The sequence below is a fragment of the Labrus bergylta genome, chromosome 6 (assembly GCF_963930695.1).
Source record: "Labrus bergylta chromosome 6, fLabBer1.1, whole genome shotgun sequence".
Classification (NCBI taxonomy): Eukaryota; Metazoa; Chordata; class Actinopteri; order Labriformes; family Labridae; genus Labrus; species Labrus bergylta.
Window position 1 is genome coordinate 17,611,696 of NC_089200.1, and position 26,413 is coordinate 17,638,108.

The 26,413-nt window shown below is 40.3% G+C and overlaps 2 protein-coding genes across 2 annotated transcripts in view; both read right to left on the minus strand.

Annotated features, from left to right (window-relative positions):
- Positions 1-26,413, minus strand: part of agbl4 (AGBL carboxypeptidase 4) — a 257,535-nt gene that overhangs the window by 49,281 nt on the left and 181,841 nt on the right. The gene's annotated exons all lie outside the window — the stretch shown is intronic.
- Positions 977-14,783, minus strand: bend5 (BEN domain containing 5). The gene is made up of 6 exons (XM_020638954.3): positions 14,407-14,783; positions 13,124-13,254; positions 11,850-12,330; positions 10,241-10,389; positions 7,671-7,884; positions 977-7,463 (listed from the first exon to the last, which is right to left on the minus strand). Exons 1-6 carry the CDS (start codon positions 14,588-14,590, stop codon positions 7,267-7,269), a joined length of 1,356 nt encoding a protein of 451 aa, XP_020494610.1. The 5' UTR covers positions 14,591-14,783; the 3' UTR covers positions 977-7,266.

The window sequence follows — 26,413 nt, forward strand, 5'->3', positions numbered from 1 at the left end:
AAATTAAAACTTTAACGAGTCACCGTGTGCGGACAAATTTAAATTAGTCTCAGGTCATTAAGGTTTGCCGAAGCTCATTCAGCACACACAGCCATCAATTTGAAAAAGAAAATACTCTCTTGACATTCGTTAAATGGAATTCCAGCGTAAAAAAAAGAACACTTTAAACAGTAGCTTGGTTAGCGCTCCAAGCTATTGACCAGATTTCACCCTGATTTGATGGATTTAAAATATACAGATTGAGGTGAAAATAGCTTCTTTGGATATGAATTTACTACTCGCTCAGAGACCCCTGCAACTTTGGGAAAAATGTTATTAACATTGAACAGTGAGGCATTGTCGCATTGATTTTTTTCTATAGCAACAGGAAATTGGATAGGGAGTTTTGCAGTTTGCTTTGTAATTTCCCCTTGAAGTCCAATGATCATAGTTGGTATGATTAAAAACAAGGCTTTATTCACTCTTTTGTGGAAAGTAGGATGACAAGATATCTTTATCTAGGGGTGGGGTGGCCAACGGGAGGTTAAAGAGGGCTCCCTGAACGGCCAACCCACTCCAGGCTGAACTGGCTGGGGGTCATAGAATTTCTGATGTCAGTAGTTGCTGTATGGCGGGTCCTCAGGCGGCCCTCACGCAACATCTGGCCCAGTGCGGAGAGACTTCACCAAATACTTTCAATAATTGAGGGACCCCTCCCGATTCGGAGTGTTCCCTGTTTGTTGTTGACATCTGACTGGCTCATCATGACCGACAGGGCAGCAAGGACATTCACGGCAAGGACGTTTAAATCAAATATTGTAAAGTTAAATCTGGGACATCATTGGAAATATAAAAACTATTTCAAAAAAGGTTATTAAAAAACATAAAACAGACATTTCTAGAGTAGCCTTATTGGCATTCAGTTTAAACATGAGTCTTGTCTTGTTTGTTTCTTTATAACACGAGGCAGGAGACACAAAAAAAAGACAACAAGGGGTTTGTGCTGATAGAATAAAAGTCTGGATTTATTTCTTTTTTTATCTACACATTAAACAGGTGTTCCTGAATGCAGCAAGAGAAAACACAGAACAGGATGCTAAGCGTCAAAGAGTTTGTTCGCATAGCAGAGGTGTGGCCGGTTTAGCAAAGACATAAACACTCTCTATCCCATATACTTATAACATCTTCCGTAAATGTACAGTTGCCTCTGGGAGGCTAAAGTAGGGTGAGGGAGTTTTTACTGCAATTCTGTTCACATTATCCGACTAACTGGAAATACTCCATACAGTAACAACCCTGTCTTTCCCTAATGCAATGCAGTTATAACTGTTATAAACACAAGCAGCCCCGTATAGTTCAGTTTAATTCAGCTTTGTGAGTATGAAAACATTTTTATAGTTCTGTACTGATTTGTCATGTCGCCATTGTCCACTTCAACTTAATCTTTCTAGATACATTCAAAGGTTTGAACGCTTCCCGGTTATCTCCTCCTGGTTTGCCCCTCACCCAACAGTGATGTGGTGCCAGGTGATTACAACTCAACACCTGCATAGGTATTCAATTACACACAAAACTCTCTGGGTCGAGTCCCTGGACCAGAGCAAAGCTTAAAATTGAACCATTATTTAACAGTCCAACGAATGGCTTAAGTGCTTCCATGAAACCAACCGCTGTGTATTTGAACACACACATAGCTCACTGTAGAGAGGAGCTCCCCAGCACATAACATGTTCACTGACACGGTCAGAGTAAAACAAATACATACTAACAACTTAAGCTACTTCCAACATTTGATGCAGTAAAGATTCCATTGGTGTCACTGTGTCGGGAGAAAATAAAATGCACTTTCTGTATCATGGTGCCCAATTCTGACTCAGTGTGCTGTTGTACAAAACTTAGCTCAAAACAAGTCAATCCTTAACAAATTGCTACTGTAATTACAATGTACTACATCAACATGAGGATTGCATTTGATTTTTTTTAAACAGTGGAGGGAAAAGTTATACATCAGTGAATCACAGATTAAAGAGGTAACAAGATTGAATCAATCATTCCAACACTGACATGTGAAACAGCCCATAACAGTCCTCATAACTCAAGATTCAGAGATCAACATTTGATTTTTACCGTCAGTTTCGACACTAATACAAGTAAGTGAGTCATTGCCAGAATACTGATGCTGGTATTGGCCCTTACACCGACACTGATACCAATTAGCCCTCAGGTAAATTATCATAGGATAGGATAGGATAGTACTTTATTGATCCCCAGAGGGGAAATTCGGGAAACAAAAATAACACTATGGTCCTAGCAGAGAGGGTATTCTTAGTCAAAGCCAGTAAAATGTCAATGATCAATGTTTTTCCATCAGTACTGTGAGTACTTCTTTCATCACTTTAGTATCAGAGGAGTACTCTGTATTGGCCAATACTCAATTCTTGGTATCAGAATCGGTATACAGTTGGAAAAAATGGTATTGGAACATCTCTAAAGTCTTGACTCATTCCCAATATAACTTTTATTCAACCGTATTTTGTAACGATAAAAAGAACTACCAATGGAATCCTGCTTCCCTAAAAAAAATAACAGGACTAAACAAAACATGGTTTTGCTGAGAAACTCATCTACTCTAACAAGAGCCCAGTCCAACTGAGATTTCCTATTTGACAATCTGGCATGCAACCAGTGAACAGTGTTATCCTTGATATTTATTGGTCGTCTGAGTTTGATATAATAGCCATGTACTATTTATAGTGAAACCTGATCTAACCAGTAAAAATGCATATTTCTGAGAATACACTGCAACAATGTAATATCGGTAGACAACAGGTGCTAGAAGCAGATGCATCCATTGAAAATCAGCAAGTTCTGAGGTACTTCTGAAAATCACAGCTGAGGATATAATAACTATCTACAATATTTGGATGGATAGCATATAGTCGATACAGTAATAGCAGGTTTATCATTGAGCGAAACATTTTGGCTTACAATTTGATTAGCTGAGGGGATAGTGGCGGTTGACACACCTGAATAAAACATAGCTGTATGAGGATAAAAACATAGAAAAACAGCACCATTTGAGGTCCGAAAGACAGATCAGCTTTTGAACTGTTTGCTGGTAGCACCGTCAACCAGTAAAAATCTCAGAATGCAATACAGAGACAGAACACAACCACTGATAAACTGCACGACATAGCAAAGAGCGAAGATATATATTCAGAGACGACCCCTCACACAGACACCTCTTCAGAGCAGCATTTTTAAGCAGGTAATAAAACTGATTTCTCCTAAGAATGATATCGTGTACTGAGGTGTTTTACAAGTTTTATATGCTGTACATGTTGAGAGTAACCAGGTATAATTTTCCTATATTTTTTCAATACACACACATAGTTTACAGTCACTGACAAACAAACACCAGAGTAACAATGAGGTAGGACGGTGAAGTTAGATGAAGTAGAACCGGTTTGTGGATTGTATACAAAGTTACTGATACCTTAAGAAAAATATAGGCCCAACAAAGTGTACTCCAGTTTTTTTTCTCATTTGAAGTAAGTTTGACATTGTATCTGAGGCTCAGAGAGTTTGTTGTTTTGTGTACATTTAGTTGTGAAAACTGCAGGTTGAAACCATTTATCTTGTTCCACACGGTGAAGTTAGAGCCGATCGCTTTATCCAAAATCAAAGTGTCAAAAAGCAACATAAAGCTCCCTCACTTCTGAAACTTTGACAGGTGTTCACAACATAAGCCAAAACACCAAGCTAGCAAAAGGATTTGCTTTTATCTTGATTAATTTGCATTTTGAAATCCAGTCTATATGTCGGGGGAGTGAGGAATTAAAGGTGGCACAGGAAGAGGATCACAGAGCCAGAGAGGTTAGTTTCCTCCTTATCGCTACTTGAGTGTGACAGTGAGAGTACTGGAAGGTCTGGTGTGGTGTTGCAGAACCAAGCTAGCCTATACCGTCCTGTAATGGCTCTAAAATGCAGCTTAAACCCTACTGCAAGTGACTTTGGACATTTGACAAAGATTGGCCTTGCAATCACAGATTAAGCCAAATCTGGGTTAAAAACATACAGTACTTCCATACAGCTTTTCATCCACTAAAGATGGTTTCAGTTAAAGGATTAGGCTTAATCGCACTCCAGGAAACCAGCCTTATGAAATAAATTCACATTTCAGATGATGTAATAGATCTGTTAATGCTCTATCTCAAAGCATGAATTTGACCACACACCCTTTTGGCATCAAACAACAAAGAAACAAACACAAACACATCACACAACAATGTATCAGAATTTCAGCATGGTTACTTTGCACAGCAGAAATCTTTTCTTTCTTTTAGCACACATTAACCTCACATGTTGCTCTGTACAAGAAACACAAAAACAAATCTTGAGCTGAAAAGGGGATTTTTTTGGAACCAAAAATATTAATATGTCACCATTTTAAGTGACTTAAGATCCGCTAAGCTCTATCAACCTTGGCAATTTGCCAATTTTGTGCAAACCCTGCTGATTCCTCATTCAGCACGCCCTCTTCTTTAGCTTGATCTCAGCCTTCAATACTTTGGCTTATAATTACCACTCACTCGTAAAAATACACATCATCTCTATATAAGTCATAACAATACATAACCAGCATCTTCACACATTAAGTTAAAGCACATATTCCAGTCAGCTTGCACATTTCATAGTTACATATCTTTATAATGATTTATGTTTTGGCCTCTACAGCCAAGAAGAGTTTTTATACTAAAGCTTGTAAATCTGCCAGGTAAGTCTTTTATTGTTCAGGAAGCCATAATGGCCGAAGTTATCTATCCAGATTTTAAAAATATGGAAGTAGTAGTATAACTATTTCTGACAAATAGCTGTGAGTATTGAATCTTAACTTATTTTTAGGACTGGCATGTCAGGGGGTTTATCTGACAGACCAAATAAAAACCATAACTTGTTCTCGTCAGAAAAAAACAACAATAAAATCAAAGTTTTCTAAGGTGCTTCATGTTAATACAATTATTTTTTAGGCCTTAATCTATATAGACATTTGAAAAAGGATGTATACCACAAATACATTTCTTTAAGATTGAAGAATTGCCAAGAACTTTAAAGTGCATTCAATGTCAATAATTTGTGTCAATCTAACTACTGCGTCTCAATGTCTACAGTATAACAGTTCCAGGATACAGATATTCATAAAACTGTGGCAGATCATAAGAAGGTAGATTCTAAGGTGAGGTTTATCATATATCACATGTTGTGAATGTGGTATAAAATATGGGCTTTTTCAAATCTGAATCTAAATACGCTTTGTTACTCTTGTTCCAAGAGATGACTTTGGCTATCAAAGAGAGATAGTTTGTTTTTTCTTTTTTTGTAGATTCTACTTCTCTACATTTGGATACAACATCAAGCTTAAAGCCAACGACTCGTATGAAAAAAGTATATAAAGAAACAAAAGAAAATGTCAGGTAACATGGAATCACAACATCAATTAGATCAACCAAAACTCGACCAGAACCTTTAAAACTGTAACATGAAAAAGTGAAATGTGTGTTTGGTGGAAAAATAAAAAAGATGTTTTTTTTATATACACTAAAATATCTCCAAAACAAAAGGTAGCTTAACAAAAGGCTTATCTGAACTTTTGAAATAAAGAAAAAAAAAACTGACAGACAAAAAAAGTGGAAAGAAACAAACCAACCGAAACACAAGAATCTATAGTCTGAGGAGGAGAGGCTTGATGGGCAGCTCTGCAGCAGATTCACAGTTAGCCACAGCTAGGTCACAGTTGAGATTTTTAATCTGCAGCATTTAGTTCCAGCCTGCAGACAGCCGCACCAACCATTTGGATCAAAACAATAAACAAGTTCAGAGACAAAAATAACATACAAGAGAGAGAGAGGACCTCTTCAAAGTTCTGATGGCATAGCTCAAAAGAAATTGTCACTGGAGTGACTCTACTTTGTTCCCCAGTGGATGTCTTAAAAAAAATGGGGTTATTACGGGGGTTCAGCAGGCCCGGAAGTGTGTCAGACATCACAGAGTGTCAGACAGCTTTACCCACAGCAAACACTACTTCCACAACTGGGTGACCTGAACCAGTCAAAATTTGCACTAATTTTCAACCCCACATCATCTTAATACAGGAGGAGGGGTTGGCAAGTAGCTCGGCTCATCTTATCATGATGGAGTGAATCACACAGCAAAAAGTACCTAACCACCTCTTTTATTCCCACAGCAAAGTGCATGTGAAGCTTCGTTGCTTCAGCTTCCTATACATTTACAATCACAGCCTACTAGAAAACCCACAGGCATACAAGCCCCTGGTGATTGCCAAATCCATATAAGGCCTTTCTAGGCATCAACATGCCTGTACCACTAGAACTAATTCAACAGTCAAACTGTCTGAAAGTGACTCGTTTTATTAAGAGTATCACACAAAAATCCCATCAAAAGTTTTTTTGTGCACTCTCATTGGTGGAAATTGCTTGAACCTAACATAAGAATATAAATATAAATATCAATCTTAAGACTCTACATTAGAGTCATACATCCCATTTAACCTCTGCAAGCCCTCTTTTTAAGAGAACGGCATGTTGTGATTGAGCTACAGTTTAGGGGGAGAATCTCTTGCAGCAACAGAATCTTTGTTGCAAAAAGGAATATGGCTATTACAAATTAAGACTTGTGCATTTGACACCCTGATGTCCCATTCTATGCATTAAGTACCTACTGCAAAGACTCAGCAGTCATAGGGTAGTCACCAAAATATCCAACCGTTCACACAACTGAGCTCTAATGCAAGCTATCAACATCATTTTCTTTATAGCGTTAGAAGATTGTATCCATGGAAATAACCTTACTTTTTAAAAGTTTAAGGACTCAAAATGATGTTCTGACACAGAACAATAAATCAATTTCACAATTACTTCTAATCTCTCCTTTGACACAGATGCACACACGTCAATAAACCATGTCTCTGTACCAATACCCGTTGTAAAGCTTATAAAAACACTCATATCAGCTCACATCAATTTAGTTAAGTGGTGGGTAAAGCTGTCTGTCACCTTATGAAGAAACTGATCACTGGGGACTCTGACGGTTGTTCAGTGGGAGGCTGGAAAAGGGCCTATTGGTTTTAACATTTCAATTAAAAAAAAGAATCAAATGAGTCAACAGAAAAAAAATCTGCTCCTGGAACTTTGACGAACATCCTCCAATCACACACCAAGTCCCCTCAGTATCCTGGGCAGAAGGCGCTGGCGTGACAACCGCTGACCACTACATGCCATCGTAGGTGAAGTTCTCCATCTTGACTGTCTGCCTGATGAGCAGCTTGGACTCCCGCCGCTCCTCGTTCTTGATGGACTTGTTGATGTCCATTATCTTTTCACAAATGTATTTGTTCACTTTGGACAATCTCTGCGTGATCTCTGCACTGTCGGCTGTCTCTTGAGACACTCTGTCGTAGAGACACTCTGAGGAAGGAGCGAGTGTGAGCAGTCAGACTACATTTAGATTAAAAACTGCTCATCTTTATCTTATGTTTGACTTCTAATAAATATCATTCAGTAACTGGAGGCCTGTATAAAAACAACAGTAATTTTTCAGTGCCTGATGTTTGCCAACTTGTCTCAGCTGACTCATCAGTACAGAGAATCATATTTTTCACAAGTTTATCTTACCTCTTACGATTTTCAGTTTGCTTGGCGACAATGGGGGTTTAGGCAGCGCATCTTTTTTCTTTTTGGTGGCTACTCCAGTGACACTACGGTTCTTGAGAGTTTCTGTGCCCCAGATCATGACAGCCAGGTTCTTTGTGAACTTGGAGTCTCCCTGGGTCCGTTGCAGCTGGTGCCACTTCTCCTCCTCCACCCAGATTCCTCCACCAAGGTGGACCTGCAGAAAGGACCGAGGCAGAACAGATCTACAATTAAAATTGTTCATGTACATTCTTATTGGAGAAAGAATACATAGTATGTGTTGTATTCAGCACATTGGAAGACAAAACTATTTTTCTTAATTAAGTTCAGGTTACATCAACAGAACTTAAATGTTGACACTCAAAAGCACACAATACAACTAGAGGAGAAGAAAAAAACTCAGACTTTATCTGGCATCAAAGTTGGAAATGTATGATTAAACCTGAGAGCATCACATAGAAAACAACAGATTTACAGGTATAGTAACCTCAATATTTGTCCCAAGGTGACGGTGCTGATCACCCACTTGCATGGGACACTTGTCACTTATCAGCGAGGCCCCAGGTCTTTTGTAAAACCTTCTAAATTTAAATAGACAAGGTGGGTCATGGCTTTTTAAAGGAGAACACAGATGAGCCGGATCTGCTTAGACCAAATTACAAATCCCAAGAAGCACCACTTTCACCACCAAGGATACATAAACAAGCTCAGGCCACTGGCTGCTTGTAGCCTGGATTACCTCCACTATGAACTTAGCTCAGAGCTCTCTACACACTGCCGCTGCACGTTGCATAAGTCTGTACCAATCACTCCAAGCCGATTGCAAGCCTAGGCGGACTGCCCTAGTCTTCTAGGTGAGCAAATGCAGCAGGGGGCATGTGCGACTCCCTTTCCCTTCTCTACTCTCTTATCACTGTAAAGTCTTTAGGCCAGCATCCAAAAGGCTTTTCCCTGTGCAGCTAATGTGCTTTAGGCCTCCAGCCAGCAGACAAGCTTTTTTACTGCCCTCAAGTTAGACAAGATTGTTTTCATCCTCCCTCTCTGTTTCCTCGTTTATCTCTCTCTCCCTCCATCTCTCTTCCTTCTTTACAACCTCTACCCCACTCTGTCTCTCTCACAAGGGCTAACCTGTCAGTCACTTTAAATTCCTCTCGTGCAAATAATTAATATGGGGTCCCTGATGTAGGAGAGTTCTAATTTGCAAGTGTTCTTCACGCTTGAAGTGGTTGAGGCCCCAGAGCTTGTAGTACCAATTCCCCCCCTGTCATCAGAGACAGGACGCTGGTTGAGTTACAGCGGTGGGGGGGGGGGAGTGAGGAACCCTAACAGGCCAATAAACACTGATGATGCTGGCCGTGCTTGCAGGAACAATAATAATCTTCTCAACCTTGTTTACCTGCTAGGGTAGGGCAGCCAGGGGGAAACGACTGATCAACTATGACGGCATGTTCCCAGGTTTGTGGGTTTTAAAGAGAAAGGCAGCATTCCCTACAAATGTGGCTAATTCCTATGACCACCCCCAAGGCAGAGAGCCAGGAGAGGCTAGGGGATCAAAGAATCAGGACTGTCACAGGGGGAGAGGGGTCGTAGGGGTGATCTTTAAGAGAAGGTTTAAAATCTCAGTTTGCTATTTTACCATTTGATTGTTATAGTGATATTCATATATTTAAATGTTCATATATTTACTTTAATGACAAATAACCTCAACATTACTAACAAGCCTTTAACAACCACACAAAAAACTTTGAATTATTTGTTGTCTGATGACTATGTTTATGTTTTTATGTGTAATGTCTTAACATAGTCTAATGGCTTGAGGCATTGTCTTGTATTATTATTTTTTGCTTTAATTAAAGGTCACATATTGTGCAAAATACAAAAATATGGTTATAACACTAATATGTGTCCCTAGCCGGTCTACAAGCCTCCGAATTATGAGAAAAGCCCTGCTCTCCGCCTTTTGCCTGCTCCACTTTTCAGAAAACATGTGCTCAAACAGGCCGTTTGGAGATTTTCCCATCTTGACATCACAAAGGGCAGTAACCCCTTCCCCAGGTGGGTCACACTCACACAGCTAGGTGTTTGTTCTGCCCTCTGAGTCTGCCTTCTCACCGTAAACTATGGGGCATGGTGCAAGAAAGCCCAATACCCAAACCGTTCCAGAGGGACGTGGTCAAACACACCTCACCTGCATTTAAAGCTACAGACACAGAAACAGTCTGTTCCGAGCAGGGCTGAAATAGAGGGGTTTATAGACATGATCAAATACAGGATCAGAGTGGATTTTTGGCAAGAAACTTCGTAGACATGTTATAGGGGATCTCTGAGAATTATTTAAACTTGTTGGAAAAAAGGACAATATGTGACCTTTAAAGAATTCATATAAAAAAAAAAAAAAGAACAGCAAATAGACCTTGTGGAAGATTAGTAGCAGAAAAAAAAAGGCAAATGATTAGACGAGACGTGACAAAATAGAAGACTTGAAACTTTGGTTTTTAGGTTTTATCAGGGGGGAATCACGAGAAGCCAATAACATGAAGAGTCTCTCTTACCTTCCCATCGTTGCAGGTGTATACAGTTCTGGGTGAGGGTGAGTAGCTGGAACTGGTGTTGGCTTCTTCTCTGCATGCCTCCTGGACCTCAACAATGGGTTCAACCACTTCAGCCTTGATTGTCTGAGTTCCATTGTCATGCATAGGCTCTGGAGATACAAAGGAGAAATTTAAAAAAAAAAACAAAGCTACAGATATGTCTGTTTGTCAACTTCACAAGGAGAAAGACACTGGAACAACAACAACTAAAGCAACACTTTAAAAAGTTAGCCGTAGCATTCAAATCCCTGTTGTATCAAATAGCATAATTGCTATTAGTTTCCTGGTTTTTACCATTGGATCATTGCCCCTCTGCTTTCTGCCTGCTTACTGCCTTGGGCCCATGCTCCCCAGTGCCTTGAGATAGGCGCTTATTTTGGCAAAGGAACTAAGCAGGCTTGGTGGCCAGCCATGCTAAGCTCCAGTGTAGCTGAAGAGTTGTAATAACGGTCATTGCACTCCATTCCATCCCGACAGCACCACAGGGTGCTCTAATCTATCCATTAGATGGTCTCGCCAGTAGCCAGGCGAATCTGTCCGGATGTCAAAGTGAGGCTAAGGTTAATACCAACATCTGGCAAGCCTTGAGTTTGTACACTACCGGCACTGTAATGACACTACTTTAAAGCTCACTTACAACTGCAGAGTCATACTTGTTAACTTGAGAGAGTTAACTTGTTGTATAGGATACACTTCTGATGCTTGAAACATTCAAATCATATTTCTGTATTAAAATAGCACATGCCCGTTTTGTAACAATTCATTATGTACCTTGTTAGTGTTTAAAAGTGTCTAGCTGGCAAGTACATATCAAACTTTTTTTCCCATTATTTACAAATCTTCTTAGAGAGCTTGCTCTGGTTAGGAATCACATTTGTTTGGGGGATGTTGAGTTTGGGAAATCTAAAAAAAAAAGGGAAAAAAAGGAAAAATCTAGTAAGAAGTTCTTTTTTAACCTTTATTTTACCTCTCTGTCTAAATTAATTCTTCGACAGAACAACAGAGAACTGAACTAATGGTGACCTTCTGTTTTAAGAAGGTCACTTTAATCACTGGTCCAATCTGGCACCAGCAGACGCAGATCAAACTGTAGCACCCAGACTCAAAGTTGATCCATTTGTAACTTTATCTTTGAGTCTTGACTTTATTAGAAAGACACTTCATGCATGTGGATTTCTACCCTTAAAAGATAAAGTCTGAAAAAGAATGACAAGTTGTTCAAGGGCCTTTATCTCAAAACATTTCCCCTGCTGTGCATTGTTTTCCTCTTTCATCATGTTTCAGCAGTTAAAAAACCCTATATTTGGCATTCATCCCTCTTTTTACCGAGGCCATGCAAGAGATGATTCAAACCAAACTAAAGTAAACCCGTATTATCCAAACAGATATTCTCAACTTATATTAACAGTTTGAGGCCTCTGAAGTGCAGTTTCAGAGAGTAGTGTTTTTCAGAAGCAAATTATTGTATTTTTGTTGTATGTTCATTCAATTGGCTGATGGCATTTAAGGTTACTAATAAACTTTTCGCCATAGGCAGCACGTGTTTGTGTGCATGTTTCTGCTCCCTCACCACTGCCAAGTCTCATGAGAAGCACGTCTTGCAGCCTCCTGTTGAAGTCCCTCAGTTCTTTGACTTCTGTCAGCAAGCTGCCATATTCCTTCAGCTTCTTGGCCTGCTGCACCAGCTGCCTGCGAGTTCTCTCCAGCTCCTGCTGCAGCCTCCTCATCTCCTCCTCCTGTTGCCTATAGCTATGAACCAGCTCCTCGTACAGGACTCTAGGAACCACCGCTGCAGCTACCCCAGACACACAATCCGTGTCCACCTCCAAATGCTGTTGCTGCTGCTGGTGATGGTGATGGTGTTGCTGATGCTCTGCCTCCATATCTTCATCTTCGTCATCTGCATCCTCTCCCTCTTCCAGCCGGTCCTCATCCAGATCCTCTTCACCATCCATACAGGAGCTGGCTGCATTTCTCTCCAGGCGAGCCACAACTGCTGCCAGGCTCTTGGAGGAGTTTGAAATGGGGCGCCCATGGTCCTGAGATAGGGCCTTAAGAAAAAAAGGAACTTTCAAACTAGGTAACACAAGGTCCATGAAAATAATACCAATATCAAGACGTTCAAGGAATAAGACATGATGAAAGGTTACCATGGTTATGGGGGTGGGCCTGATAAAATAATTCAGAAATCTCTTAATGCATCAGTCTGACACGAAGACCAGACCGTAAACAGTTTGTTTTGACCATGTGGATCTCAGTGGTAACTGGGGAGAGTGGAGTCACAGAGTTCTTTGATGAGCCGCTCAGAGGATTTGTCTGTGAAAGGGCAGCTGTCCAGAGTGCTGAATTTGTGTTAATCCAGCATATGGTAAAAATAGCGTGGGGGATTTTGGATGTCAGCCAAGTTTATGAAAATGTGACATTGTCTCATCAATAGATCCATCTTAATGTAAGACTGTAGCAGTGTATGTGTCAACAGCACAGGTACTTGTTGATATTACCTTTTTTATGAATTACAATTAATTGTTCGATTATATTAGGAGTTCTCCCTGACATGACACATGATTGTCGCCATGTAATTTGAGAGGAATACATTTTTAACTTATTTTGTAATTAGAAATGACTGAAGGTAATCTGTGGACCCGATGTTAAAACCTTGCAGCTCGTAATTAGTTTGAATGCAGCTTTGAACTCTTATCAAACAGTGCCATCAATCATTGAGCATCGTATTTGAATTAACAAGTGGAGGTGTGACTGTCACAACACACGGTGACAGGAAGTGAAAGCACAAGTTGAAGAGAAATGTCCAAACTGGTTATTGTGTCTCATTAAAGGTGAGCCTACCTTTTTATGTCTGAGTGGCATTCTCTCCTCCCCAAAACTGTTCTCTATAGAGTTTCCTGTATTCTTCATGGACATCTTGGGAATTTTCATCTTCTTTTGCATTATACTGTCTTCAAACTCCTCTACTGTATCTGTTAAGTGCAAAAAAAGAAAGAAAAAGAGTGTAAAAACTCGTGAAAATGTCCGAAAAGTCAGATGGGTTTTCAGGCAATGTGAAATCACCTACATGCTTTCATCCATTTGTCAAACCCGGGTGGATGGGGTTTTGTCTCTCCATTGTGCCAGATGAAACTTACTTTAGCATTCTTAGCTTAGCTGGAACTAATATTTTTAGCTTTACAGCGGACTGACAGACAACACGTCCTCACTACACTGCGCTTCAACATCACTGCGGTTATGAAGGTGTCACATCGCAGCGATCTTGCAGACCAGACAGCTCAGGTCCAGGGATTAGTGATTTACCGAGTTAAAGATCGAGCATAAAACCCGACCGGGAGCAAATATGACCGTCATTAAATCGCACACTTCAGGTCATGAACATGATGCGTTGTTACCAAAATAGCCACGACGTTGACATGTTACAGACGGTCTACTAAATGCTGTCTGCATCAATGTATGAGACACGGTGAAGACTGCAGCACGCATCCCGTCTTTCACACAAAACCTTCACGTAAGCAAGCTAACAAGCTAACCCGACCACAGCTAAACGTCTCGGCTACGGTTAAAACCTCTGCAAAAAAAACAAAACAAACAAAAAAAAAACGATAACATTTCATCCACAGGTTGTCACATGTGTTCACTGTGTGATGACAGCGTTACGTCTGCACGCAGTACACTGGCATGTCAGCGCTAACATGCTAACGCGGAGCGAATACACACCGAGCTAGCTTCACGTTAGCTTCACGTTGTAAACAACCATGGAGACTGGCTAACGATACATGCCACGTATTTAACTTGACAACCAGCGCTACCCTTCAGTGACAAGAGAGATTAGTCTCGGAAGAGCACGGCTGGGATGTAAAAGCCTGAAAAGCAATGACATGAAGGTATGACTGCATACGAAACTTATCTTAGCATATCTAACTAGCATGTGTCGCTAGCCACAGCCGAGGACGTTGTTGTGGCTATCAGTGTCAGATTCCAGCTGATCACTTCTTGACAGATCGGACGAAACGACTTGCTTTGACATGTTTCAGAGTTTCGCGCACGTCGTCGGTGCTTAATCAGACAGAGAAAAACAGCATTTAAAAGACAAAAGGTGATATGTTAATAGGACAACTTACCTGCAAGGGCAAGGATCTGTGCTTCGCACGGCTGGCCTGCGCTGCCATTCTCTTCAGTTCTGTGAACCAGATACACCTTCTGATTATCAAAATCTGTTTTGTGCAGAGGACTGAAATCTTCGACATTTGAAACGGGCAACGCGTAGCACATATCGTCTTCAAAGAATCTAACAAAAGCATACATTATTTACTTCTCTTTGGTCCTGCACTTTGGATATGGTTGACAGTTTTTCCTCACAAAGTATTAAAAAAAAAATATATACACATAAGGGGGGGTTGGGGGATGTGTGTCTGCGCTCGGCTACTCTTGCCTGGTCCACATCACCAGGGAAGATCATCAAGGCATAAGTAATAGACATGACATTAACTTACTCAGATGAAGAAGCATTAGAAATACAATCGTTTTGGTATATTTGTGGTAAAAAAAAATATTTAAAAAAATTTCCATCGCACCTGTAATGTAATTAAAACATTGTAAAGGGCTTAAAAAATGGATTTAAACCTTAAAGTACAAGTTTTTTTTAAAGCAAACAAAATCAAAATACTGAAAAACACAGAACATTTTTTGGCAAATATTTGTTTGTCAATACAAGCATGTAAATTTCAGTTGTCCTCTTTTTCCCCTCATATCACTCTATACACCTTTTACTCCAAATAGTAAAAGGAATGGTTTCCATTAACGACAATGAGCAAAGACACCAGGATGATTGCCTGCCTGTTTAGATTTCATTGGTCTCTCTTTGCTGTGATGTGTTTCCTGGTGTATTCTTTTCCTCTGCCCCTTGTAGCACAACAGAAAGATTTAGGGCCAGCTAAAAGAAATGAACTCTTTGTTATTGTAAGACAGCCAGGTGGTTATACAACAGGATGGATTTATCTCAGTTGTTACTCTAATGGAGAGCACCACAGTCGATAAATGACACTAACAATTTTGTTCTGCTTCGGCTGCCGTAATTGAAAAGTAACTGATGCAGAACTATATAGAGCTCTTTTTCTTCTCTGATATTTCGTTTCATAGTTGCAGGCATTTAGTTAGTTATGATTACGCCTGTTTCAAATGCCAGCTTCCCCGTGATGTTTGTTCACTGTGCTGTGTGACCGACTCAGAGTCTAGTAGATGTATACAAGAGAAAAACAAACAAACAGAGCGATGACAATAACCTCTCAGAACATAATGGCAGTCATTTTATTTCAGTTACTGAAACAGTGTTTATCGGCTGTTTTCAATGGAAGTGAGTGGTTCCCTCTGCAAGCTATGCTATGCTATTCAGAGACTTCACTTTTCTTTGAAGAAGCAGCAAGTTAAACTATCAAAATTTGACCTTCATTTCAAACTTAAACAAGTTGTTTTTTTATCACAACTTGTCAATTAATGGGATTCTTGAGGTGAGGATTTGTTCTATTTAAGGTTAAGCCATGTTCATATCATGGCAGATCGCACAAACTACAACCAAAGTGAGAGTGATCGACGAGAGATTTAAGTAGCTTCTCAACAAGTCAAATAGAGGATTACTTCTAATCTTAAAGCTTCTGTTCAATGACTCTCCTGTCTTCAAGGCTGGGCTTTTAATCATAAGGTTGCTTGGATTCAGTCTTTGAAGTGGACAATGTTCTAATGGGGACACTACTATATTTATTAGTCTTCTAGTCTCATATTAACTTGAAACAACTATACCCGGAGTTTGGAGACATAATATTAATCAAGCTTCCAATTTATTTAATTTTACAAACTCTAGTTGTGACTTTTAGTAAAGTAAATCTTTCTTCTAAAGTGAAAAATGTGTATGGGCTGTGAGGATGACTAGTGGCTGTATTGCAGAAGTTATCTACATAGATTTAGATTTTATTTGGATTATCTACTCTATAGTATACTCATGTATCAAAGAGAAGATAGTGAAAATGACCTTTCTGTAACTAAAAGTGCTTGAAATAATGCTCCTTAAATAATAGTTAATTGTTATTTATTACAAGTATTTAGAACACATCTGTCATTTATCTCATAAATCCAATCAGCCTTATAAAAGAAGTTTCTCAAGCACAAAAAAAATCCATTCTGAGTTGTCACAAACTTTTGGCATACTAATAAGCTGAAGATAAAGTGATGAATTGAAGCTGAAGGAATAACTCGTTATAATATTTAAGCAATGGTTTATCTATGAGGACAGTTGATCGAGCAAAGACTAGAGTCAGGACAGAAGCCAGACATCATGTCCTGCCTATTAGCTCCACACTGCCAGGCTCATCTATCTTTATTGGTCATCCATTAGCCTGCATTAAAGGGAGACACAGGATAATAGCAGTAATGATGCTGATGATGGAATTAGACTGCGGGTACACACGTCATCATTGCAGTGTCACACCGGGAATCATAAAGAGTTCCCACTGACAGACGGACAGATGGACACACATATTAAATAAACGGCCCTTTTATGACTGGGATCAGTTTCGGTGTGTAAATATGTGTGGCAAACAAATATATTGAGAGAAAAAAATAACAAGATGAGGTCGCAATTTAGGTGAAAAATGTCTACGGTGCTCAGAGGGGTGTAAATACACTTTAAGGCACGTGACCAACCAATCAAGAGGCGGCACCTGTGCCAATCTGCTGGAAGGACAGATGCCGGTACAGGTGTGTGCGTGATGATGGTTGGCAGGGACACCAGATCAGGCAAAAAGACGAAACCAGACATTAGACAGCCGGGATGGAGGGATCATGAAAGCAACTTTGTGGAGAGACGCTCAAAGATTAAGAGAGGCACCGAGCAAAATGAAGATATGGGTGTCTGGTTCCAAGATGACGGAATCAGAGAAGCGTTTACGTCTTCCATGGGCAACACGCTACCACGATCAATCACAACTGTTTACAATCTGCAGCTGAAACCGCTTCCTATTTTGGTTGCAGGCATCTCACCAGTACTTCTCCTATTATGGCTCTTAATTAGCTCCGCATGAGCTACTAATCAAGCATGAAGAAGGCATTCACCAATTTAAAAAGTGATAGTCCATGAAATGAACAGCACAGCCTCGAACAAGCACATCACTTGCTAAAGCCTGCAGGGCCTAAAAGCAGACCTTTGACAGAAAGACACGCTGAAGAAAAAGAACCACAGACATGGGGCACACAAACACACACAGAGTTATTGTGAATAAACCACTCATTAAGTATTTTTTAAACGTATCAGTGATGGTCCTGCCACCACGCTGTTTTTATTCAGTGATCCACACAGAAGTCATTGATCTTCTTCATAAGAAACATAATGACCACCAGAGAAATCCTGATAAAATTTCAGCACCAGTCAATTCAGTTCATTAGGCCCACTCTACCTCCTGCTGTGGCCCTGTATTGATCTTGCCAGTGTCGCCAGATTGTTACTCTGCGCTAACTAGATGGGGAACTCACAAAAATGTAATTCAAAACAGAGACAACTCAAATAGAAGACAATGGAGGGGAAAAATAAGCAAAATATCTCAGAAGAAATACTGCCCCGTCGATATGAAAGGACAGTCTGTCTCGGTGCCCTCTCAGCATCAGCATCAAATGTCAGACACGACAGAAGAAATTCTAAAAGTATCAAGGCTGTCCCCAGGTTTCAGAGAGATTTTTTCTTATGCCTTTAATACCTTTTTCCACCGTCTCCCCTCCTCTAATCTCCACTTATCTGGCAGCCAGGTGAGCTGCAGCACATGGCTGGTGGGCAGGCTTTGGTCTGTGGGAATACAGCTCATCTTAATGGTATTTCTCCCCCCTTTTCCTACTCTTACCCTTTTCCTCTAGGGCGGCTGTCAGACAGAGACCGAGGCAGCCAGAGAAGTTCTTGGTGCTACTATAGCTGACAGCAGGGGGGGGGGGGTTGCCGTGATTGGACGAGCGACCACAGACGCCCGTCATGCAGAGAGGGGCAGCCGGGCTCACAGGTGCACAGCATCTGACAGATAATAGCAGATAAAATGCGGGCTAACCTGCAGCTTGCTCCTCGCTAAGGGAGGGGAAACCTGTGGTGGTGGGTGTGTGAGTTGGACGAGGAGGGGGCAGGGACATGTTGAGGGGCTCTGACAACTAACAGCCTTTACTTAACCACACACCAGCCAGAAAAGACACATATTCACACACAAACACAGGAGTCAAGGACAGACAAGGTCACAATCCCAAATCCCTCCACCGAATCTCTCCTGCAGCTTACTGTACACTTGGAAGAGGTTAAGATTGATTTGGGGCTTAATACAAAGTGTTTGCGCAGCTGTTGTGTCTGAAAAAACACATCAAAACCCAGCAGTCGTCTTATTAGCTTTTTTTTTCTCTTCGCTGTTTCTTGCTGCTCTTTTATTACCCTTGTATTAATTCCAGTTGAAAGAGCTGTGAGTCTCCCAAGTACAATAAAATGTGTTTATTGCACTGAGCTTTTTCACTTGTGTCTTCATTTTATTTCATGTTTTTATTCATTTCCAAATCTGCTTTTCAACTTAGCAAGCATAAATGCAACCACTATTTCATCTGTTCAAGATATATAAACATTGACCAAACTTATTTACATCTGAAGTAAAAGAAAAATGACGGAACATTTGTCTGCTGTCATTTCACCTTATGTTAATTATCTCAAATCTTCCTGGCACTAACTGGCCAGGTTGCTTGCTACACTCCACACATAGAATACATTGTAAAAAATATAGAATCACAACATCTCCCGTCCTGTCTTTCAACAGGACACGCATACACCCCCTGTGTAAAAGTATGCCACATGTCATGCATCTCCTCTGCCTGTCCAGATGCAGGATGCCAGCTGATGTGACGATGGGAAACAGTCTGTGTCTCACTGCTGAAACACATTAAGTTCTGTGGAGGAGAAAACAGTCAGGACGAATCTGGCAATCAGCTGCAGTGTGGCCTGAGACACACAACCTGACAACTTCTGTTCTCTCTGGGCTGCTTGCAACAAAGAGACAGGCAGGCAGGAGGGGGGTTAAAGGTGCTTTTTTTTTTACTGTCCCAAATATTAACTCACTACATTTGCAGGAGTCTTCTGAAGCTTTCAGGAGAAACACTGAAGCTGCCGACCCACCAGTGAAAGCAGAGCAATTAAAGGCAGAGTATCCCTACAGAAATCAATAAAGTCTATAATGTTTTTTTTATACATAAAGGACTCTGCTTGAGCATATGTGCTCTAGAAACAGATCTGACAGAAGGAGGCACAGACTGAGAAAAGGTAGATAATGACCTTGACCTTGGCAGTGGGTAACTACTGGCAACACATAAACCTGCATTAAATATTCTCATAAGAGCAATTTGGCAGAATGGCAGGTTATAAAATGATCCATTTTCTCATTATAAGTCACACATATCCATATTGTTTGCAGAGAAGCTACAATAGTTAGCATCGTCTAGGCTCTAAAGCACAGAGGATGCAGTAGGTTGTGAATAACAGTGATGCAGCGGTTGTTTGGAGGGATAAAGTCCTGGCCCCACACATATACACACACAACCCCACACACACACACACACACACACACACACACACACACACACACACACACACACACACACACAACCACACACACACACACCCACACCCACATACATTCACACTCTAACACACACACACACACACACACACACACACACACACACACACACACAACCACACACACACACACACACACCCACATACATTCACACTCTAACACACACACACACACACACACACACACACACACACACACACACACACACACACACACACACACACACAGGGTCCAAAAACTCAATCCAGCAGCCATAACACAGAGACAGAGTGGCATCAACCTCTATTATCTAGTCCCTATGCTGTTACCACAAAAGGCTCCCTGGAACAAAAATCCAATCAGTCCTCTCTAGGAGGATTTGCTCCACAGCAGTGCTCAGCAACACTGGTGGCTCTGCTGGTGACAAAGAAATAATCTCAGAGCCCACAGCCTGTTTACTGACTGCGTCACATCGCCCTTTTAGAAGAAGGACAGACAGACTCTTCGCTTCTCTTATTGTCATTTACTGTCCTCTGAGTTTAGCACCCTCAATCTCTCGCACCGTCTCTGCATGCAGAAACATGAAACACATGGCTGACTGTGTGTACAGTGCGTGAAATTACCATATTTGCCACACAGGGAGTATTTACTCTAAGCATTAGTAATATAGGCTTAACAAAAAGACCCTTCAGGCACACAAGCTATAGAGACAGGTTTGGAACAATTGTCTGATGACAAATATTTTCAGAATATACTCAAAATGTTGCTTCTCCCCTTCTCTTTCCCCCTCCTGGCTCCTATCTCTCAGAGTCCTCCACTCTTTATCTGGTGAATTATCACACTCGTTCTCCATTCATTAGCATGCTGCTGCTTATTTAGCTACGCCGCTGAGAAGCCTTCAACAAAATCAACTGGAAAATACTCAATATAAAGCGGCCAGCGCGACCCCCCCGCCCCCCCCCAACCCTCCCTTTCCCTCTCTCTCTCTCCCTTCTACTCTCCCCTCCAATCCTTCATCTTCTTCTTTGTTTTTTTGTGTTTTTTTTTTTAACCCACATCAAAATGGAAGCATAGTCGCCCATAATGAAGGGGAGGGAGATAAAATATGCAAATTTACACAGAAAGGATATAATTAGGGCAATAATAGGAAGTGTTGTTTTCACAGCTGCTCATTTACACAAAAGACTGATTTTTTTTTCACACAATGTTCTTCTCTTTTTTTCTTTCTTTTCTTCCCCTCCCTCCCTCAAGGTGCAAAGTCTTAAAGTCCACTTCAAACAAATCACTGCAGATATGCAGCCTAGAAACCAGTTATCCATGCTGTGATCAAGTCACACACAGATTTCTATTGGCACAGGTACGTACCACCAGCCTGTATAGCAGACAGGCAGGAGGCTGCATACAGGTTGTTTTAGACCTATGGGAGAAGGTTGTGTTTTAAAAAAAAAAACCTTTTTCTGGATCAATTCAGGCTGTAAGTAAATATGTCTCCACAATAGGACTGCACAAGGGCTGCAAAAGCAATGCCTTCCTGACTTACAAACTTATTTTTTTTCTGTTTGTTGTTCACAGATAATATGCTGCCACTGGCTTCTTTATTTTCAACAATTAAATGAGGCCCAGTGCAGCAAAATAGAGTTTAAACACTTTGTTCATATTTAAAAAGGAGGGAAAAGGTCATACTTTGCATTTCAAAGAAATGCAGAGAGCATGGCTAAAAGTTCTTAAATATCAGTGCACAAACAGAACTGAGACTGAAGAGTATGAAATGAGAGCATGACAGAACCATAAAGAATAGACTGAAGAAGTTAACTTTAATTTATCTGCAAGAATAATAAGCGATAGATTCATGGTCGGATAATAAATATGGTTCTAAAGTTAAAATAATCTCCCCAGGTTGTCTCTGAAATGAGCTCGAGATTAGTTTTTAGAGGCTGCAGTGAAAACCCTAACCAACATATGACTCTATATTAAGTCTGTGAGAGCATATTTGCAAGAGGGCCGAGAAAAATAAATCATGGTCAAAAACACAACAGCACCACAACAAAGACAAAACTACATGAAATAACAATGTGTTCTTTGGATGGCAAGTCCCTGAGACTTTCATCTCAAGGAAGAGAAGTTATTAAATGGTTGAGCGAAGGCCAAGCTTGTGCATTGTGGAAGTAGAAGAAAGACAAGTTGACCCCAAGTTCCAAGTAAAGCCTGTTTTATGAAACACGTTGGGCAAATGGAAAATTCTGGAACATCCTAAAAGGAAAAACAGTTGAAGGATTCTATTACTAAGTTAATTGTACTGTAGATATCCCTAAAACATGTGCTTAAGTTTGAATACAGAATTAGTTATTTCCACCACAAAGTTTTGTTCTTTTGTTTCCCTCTCAGTAATAAGGAGAGGGAGGCAGACAACAAACACAATGCAGATGACTGACTGTCTTTATATATCAACAGCAAAACCAATTTCCCAAGCTCCTTGTTTTTATAAATGGTGTGTTTGTTTTAATAACTGTTGCTCATCTGAGCAGTTTGAGCAACTGTAAGTGCCGTCTTTGTAAGAAACATGACTTTCATTAGCTGTAGCGGAACTGTGAAATAGATCAGAAATACTAATTTTATAATTTAATTCATCAGGCCTACTTCCATAAGATAATGATGAACCTTAAGCAGTATTTCATTTTGTAGCTGGTTAGATAATGTCCTACCAGAAGATATGGTTTCCTCTAGAACACTTCACAGCCAATCATTCATTTTTTATTTCATGAGGAATTACTAGAATTGTTTCTAATAAACTGAGTAAACATATTTGGCCGTGTAGTTCAATGAACTAGTATAAATAATGGGTAGAGATGATTTTACCTAAAGATTGAACAGCTTTTTTATGTTTTTCCTTAAATAAACAATATCTCAACAAAAAATAATCTTTTACTTCTTAAACTAAAACCAGAGAGGTCTGGGAGCAAGACCTAGACATAACATTTACAGAGGAGGTTTGTCGAAGGGCTATTAAAAAGACTCACACAAGCTCTCTCTGCGCTCGACTTGGTCCTGAACAGGGTTTGTTTTTCTAAAGCCAGGTTTTCATAATGTTTCCTGCAGTGGAGGATAAGTGTGATACATCTCCATGCAACTTAAGTCACATGTTTTATTAATGTTCAAAGTTTCCGCATTCTGACAGAACTATTTCAGGGAATATGTCCAAAATTTGAAAGGTCACATATTACGCAAAATACACTTTACCATGTTAGTGTTTCAAAAACATGGCCTGTCTACAAACTCCCCAATTATGAGAAAAGTCCATCCTCTACCTCTTTTGCTTGCTCCACTTTTCAGAACAAAAGTCTGTCTTTGACCTGCTTTGGGGTCAGATGTCCTTATCAGGTTGATCCATGGGAAAAAATGAAGCTTAAATAATTGTAATTTTTACCATCATCTTCTAACTTTTTGTTGGACTCGTTGCTCACTTTATGAACACTCAGACCAATTTTGCATTTTTTCCCAACATGTTACTGAGTAAAAGAAATGAAGACTTTGCGTTTTAGGAAGAGAAGTTTGCTCTACAATAAAATGACCTCTGACTTCTGAGACATGTACTGTGGTGTGTCTGAAAAGAGCAAAGCAGAAAACACAACGAATATCTGCCGAGAAAGAAGCTTTCCTACTGTGTTTGGACAGAAAGAGCAGAGAAATGAAGAGAGAAGTGATGGAGTAAAACAAGAAGAAAGTGAGGAGAGATTTGAGAGCTGTCTATTATCTTCATGGTGCTTTATTCCTCCTGCTGCGCACAACCCTAGAAAGTGCGCACACATGTACACACTCGTACAAAGCCTTCCTCTCAAATCTGCCCAGATCTCATGAATATGATTGACCTTTTTTTCCGCTGTAATGCTGAGAACGCATAAAGGGGAGAGGAGAAACTAAACAGAGGCGAGCAGAGTTAATTTAGAACAACACTTTATTGGCTGCTGACTGCAGATATGGAAAAGGACAATCTAATCGATAAACTAAAGGAATGACAATGGCCTCTCAAATCAATGTCTGCACCCCATTTTCTCACTGTGAAAAGACAAAGCCTTCAGCGCAGGTGTTTTTGTTGTTCTGTTTGCGTCTGTTTGCACCTGTGCGTGCGTGAGTGTTTGTGTGAGCGTACCTGGCTAATGCTGTGCTGGAACAGTTGCCAGGACTAATCATTATTTAGTTGTGGCGGGGCTGGAAAGGTCAGCGGTCTGAAATGTCAGGCTGTGTTCAACAGGAGCCAGATGCAGCCGTGCACTGCTCAAGTGTGCAATTAAAGAGGACCGAGTGAGGTTTGAGTGGGTCTGCGTGGTGGAGCAAGTCAGTGTGTGTGTGTGAAATGAGAAAGACAGAGTTAAGATTGTGTGTTTTTGTTGTTGTTTTTACTCCATCATGTGCATATATATCAAATGTATAAATACAATAAATACATGTGAAGGAGCTAATGAACGCCATAAGAGAAAGAAGCCAACAGAGCAGCAGGGGCACAATCCGTATCAAATCTCTTTCTCTCTCACACACACAGGGAGGGAATAATACAAGACAAAAGGGCAGAAATAAGAGGACAAAGGAGATGTGATAAATAAGATCACTCACAAATGATAATGGATAATGAGGGATGCTCAGTGAAACGAGCAGAGAATAAGAACGGGAGCGAGGGAGCAGAAACTCCTTTAATCTGCCGGCAGAAGGAGAGGGTGTCCTGCATGTGTTTCCCCATCAGAGTCATTCATCTGAAAGCCTCACCTGCTCTTCATACAGCCATCATAATAACCTTCACCATGTCCAGTATGTGCGTGAGTGCGTGTGTGTGTGTGTGTGTGTGTGTGTGTGTGTGTGTGTGTGTGTGTGTGTGTGTGTGTGTGTGTGTGTGTGTGTGTGTGTGTGTGTGTGTGTGTGTGTGCATGTCCGCTCACCAACTGTGAATAGTAATAAGCAGCGGGGCAGGATAAAATATGTCTGCCAAGTTAAGAATATAATAGACTTCCCTTCAAGGCCACACGTAACAACAGTCTGAATAATGAACTGCAATAACTTACACAGCACATGGATCCCCATGCCGGTCAAAGAAAGAAACCTTTCAGTGAGGAATATTTGAAAGCTATTTCAGTCCAGCGAGGGCTCCTTCATGAGTGCTGACCCAATAGGAAGAGGATTCCTGCTGTGACTACTGGAATATCCTGTAAGCTCATCCAAAGAGACGTGAAGTTTTAAAGAACATTTTTTTAAAGTATAAATGTAATTTAAATGTGGCGTCACAGTGAGTCTAATAGTATTATGTCTGAAGGGCATTTTTTTTGTTATCACCTTGCACAAAAATTGTATAAACAACCATCAAGGACAATAAATATTGGATTAAAATAATGTGTATAATTTTAAGGACATTCCCTTTTTGGAGCAGTTTTCAGGAAAGAGACCAACAAGTGATGTACGTAGTTACCCAAAATACTTTACTGGTCCTGTATTTACTTTAAAGCTCCTGTGAGGAGTTTTACCTGTTAATGAAACAGACTGTAATTAATCCTGTCTGCACAAGCCGACCCTTTATTTACATTCTCCATGTTAAAGACGTATGGAGAGTGATGTGTTGACTGTTTAAAGACAGTAGAATGGAATTTTTAGTCATAAGACAACCTCGGCATGTAGACCTACAGGACAAGATCAAGACAAATATAAAAGATACCTCTTTGTTCACAGAGGTGATTGTCAAAAATGAAAACTTCCTCCACAGGAGCTTTAAATACAAAGTCCTATCGAGTAATTCTCAACTAGAGAAACTAAAATTGTATGCATTGCCAATCTTTACGATTTGGAAATACTTTCCTGATAGCTGCATAAAGGTCACTCTTCGTGAACATTGTTAATGCCAGGAAGTGGCCACTTTCAAACACCAACAGTAGCTTGTTGAGATGGTCTTTGTCAGTGAATGAAGCGTGACTGATCTAATCGAGGTTTTCTCTAAAGAGGTGTGGGGATCCCTGCAGAACGACAGATATCTCTGCAGCCCTCCAGGGATGGGACCTTTTTGTAAGAGTGAATGAAAAGAGTGATTGGTCTTCGAAAAAAAAAGAAAAAAAATCACCCTTTACCAAAACAACAATGAAGTCCAAACAGCTACACACACGACACCTGGGTGACTTGTCCAAATGTTCTTTTGCAGCTCCAGTCTTAAACCATGTAATGACAAAAGAAAATAAAAGATCACAAGTTCTCCTAGTGACTGACCCTTAGCATGTATGCTAAAAAGAAACTTTCTCTGCTGATTTTACAAGTTATTCACATAAGGGTGCACCACAAATGACGAAAGCCCAAATGTAGTTTTGTTGTTGTAAAGACAAACAAAAAGTACAAAATGTAAGACTCGTGTTAGCGTTAGAAATCTTTTTCTCAACAAACCATAACGGCAGTGGAAAGGCCAACGCTCTTCCCATTCTTTTTTGAAACTTTGAAAGTCTATTGTCATTCCTCAACTCAAAGTAATCCATTCATTACTATAGGT

What these genes read in the sequence shown, in the direction of transcription:
- bend5 (XM_020638954.3), bottom strand. Translation starts at nt 14,590, where the DNA reads ATGTATGCTTTTGTTAGATTCTTTGAAGACGATATGTGCTACGCGTTG. An exon ending in TGCCACTCAGACATAAAAAG is followed by an intron (nt 12,331 to 13,123) that starts GTAGGCTCACCT and finishes TTTTTTCTTAAG; the next exon opens with GCCCTATCTCAGGACCATGG. An exon ending in CAAACTGAAAATCGTAAGAG is followed by an intron (nt 7,464 to 7,670) that starts GTAAGATAAACT and finishes CTCCTTCCTCAG; the next exon opens with AGTGTCTCTACGACAGAGTG.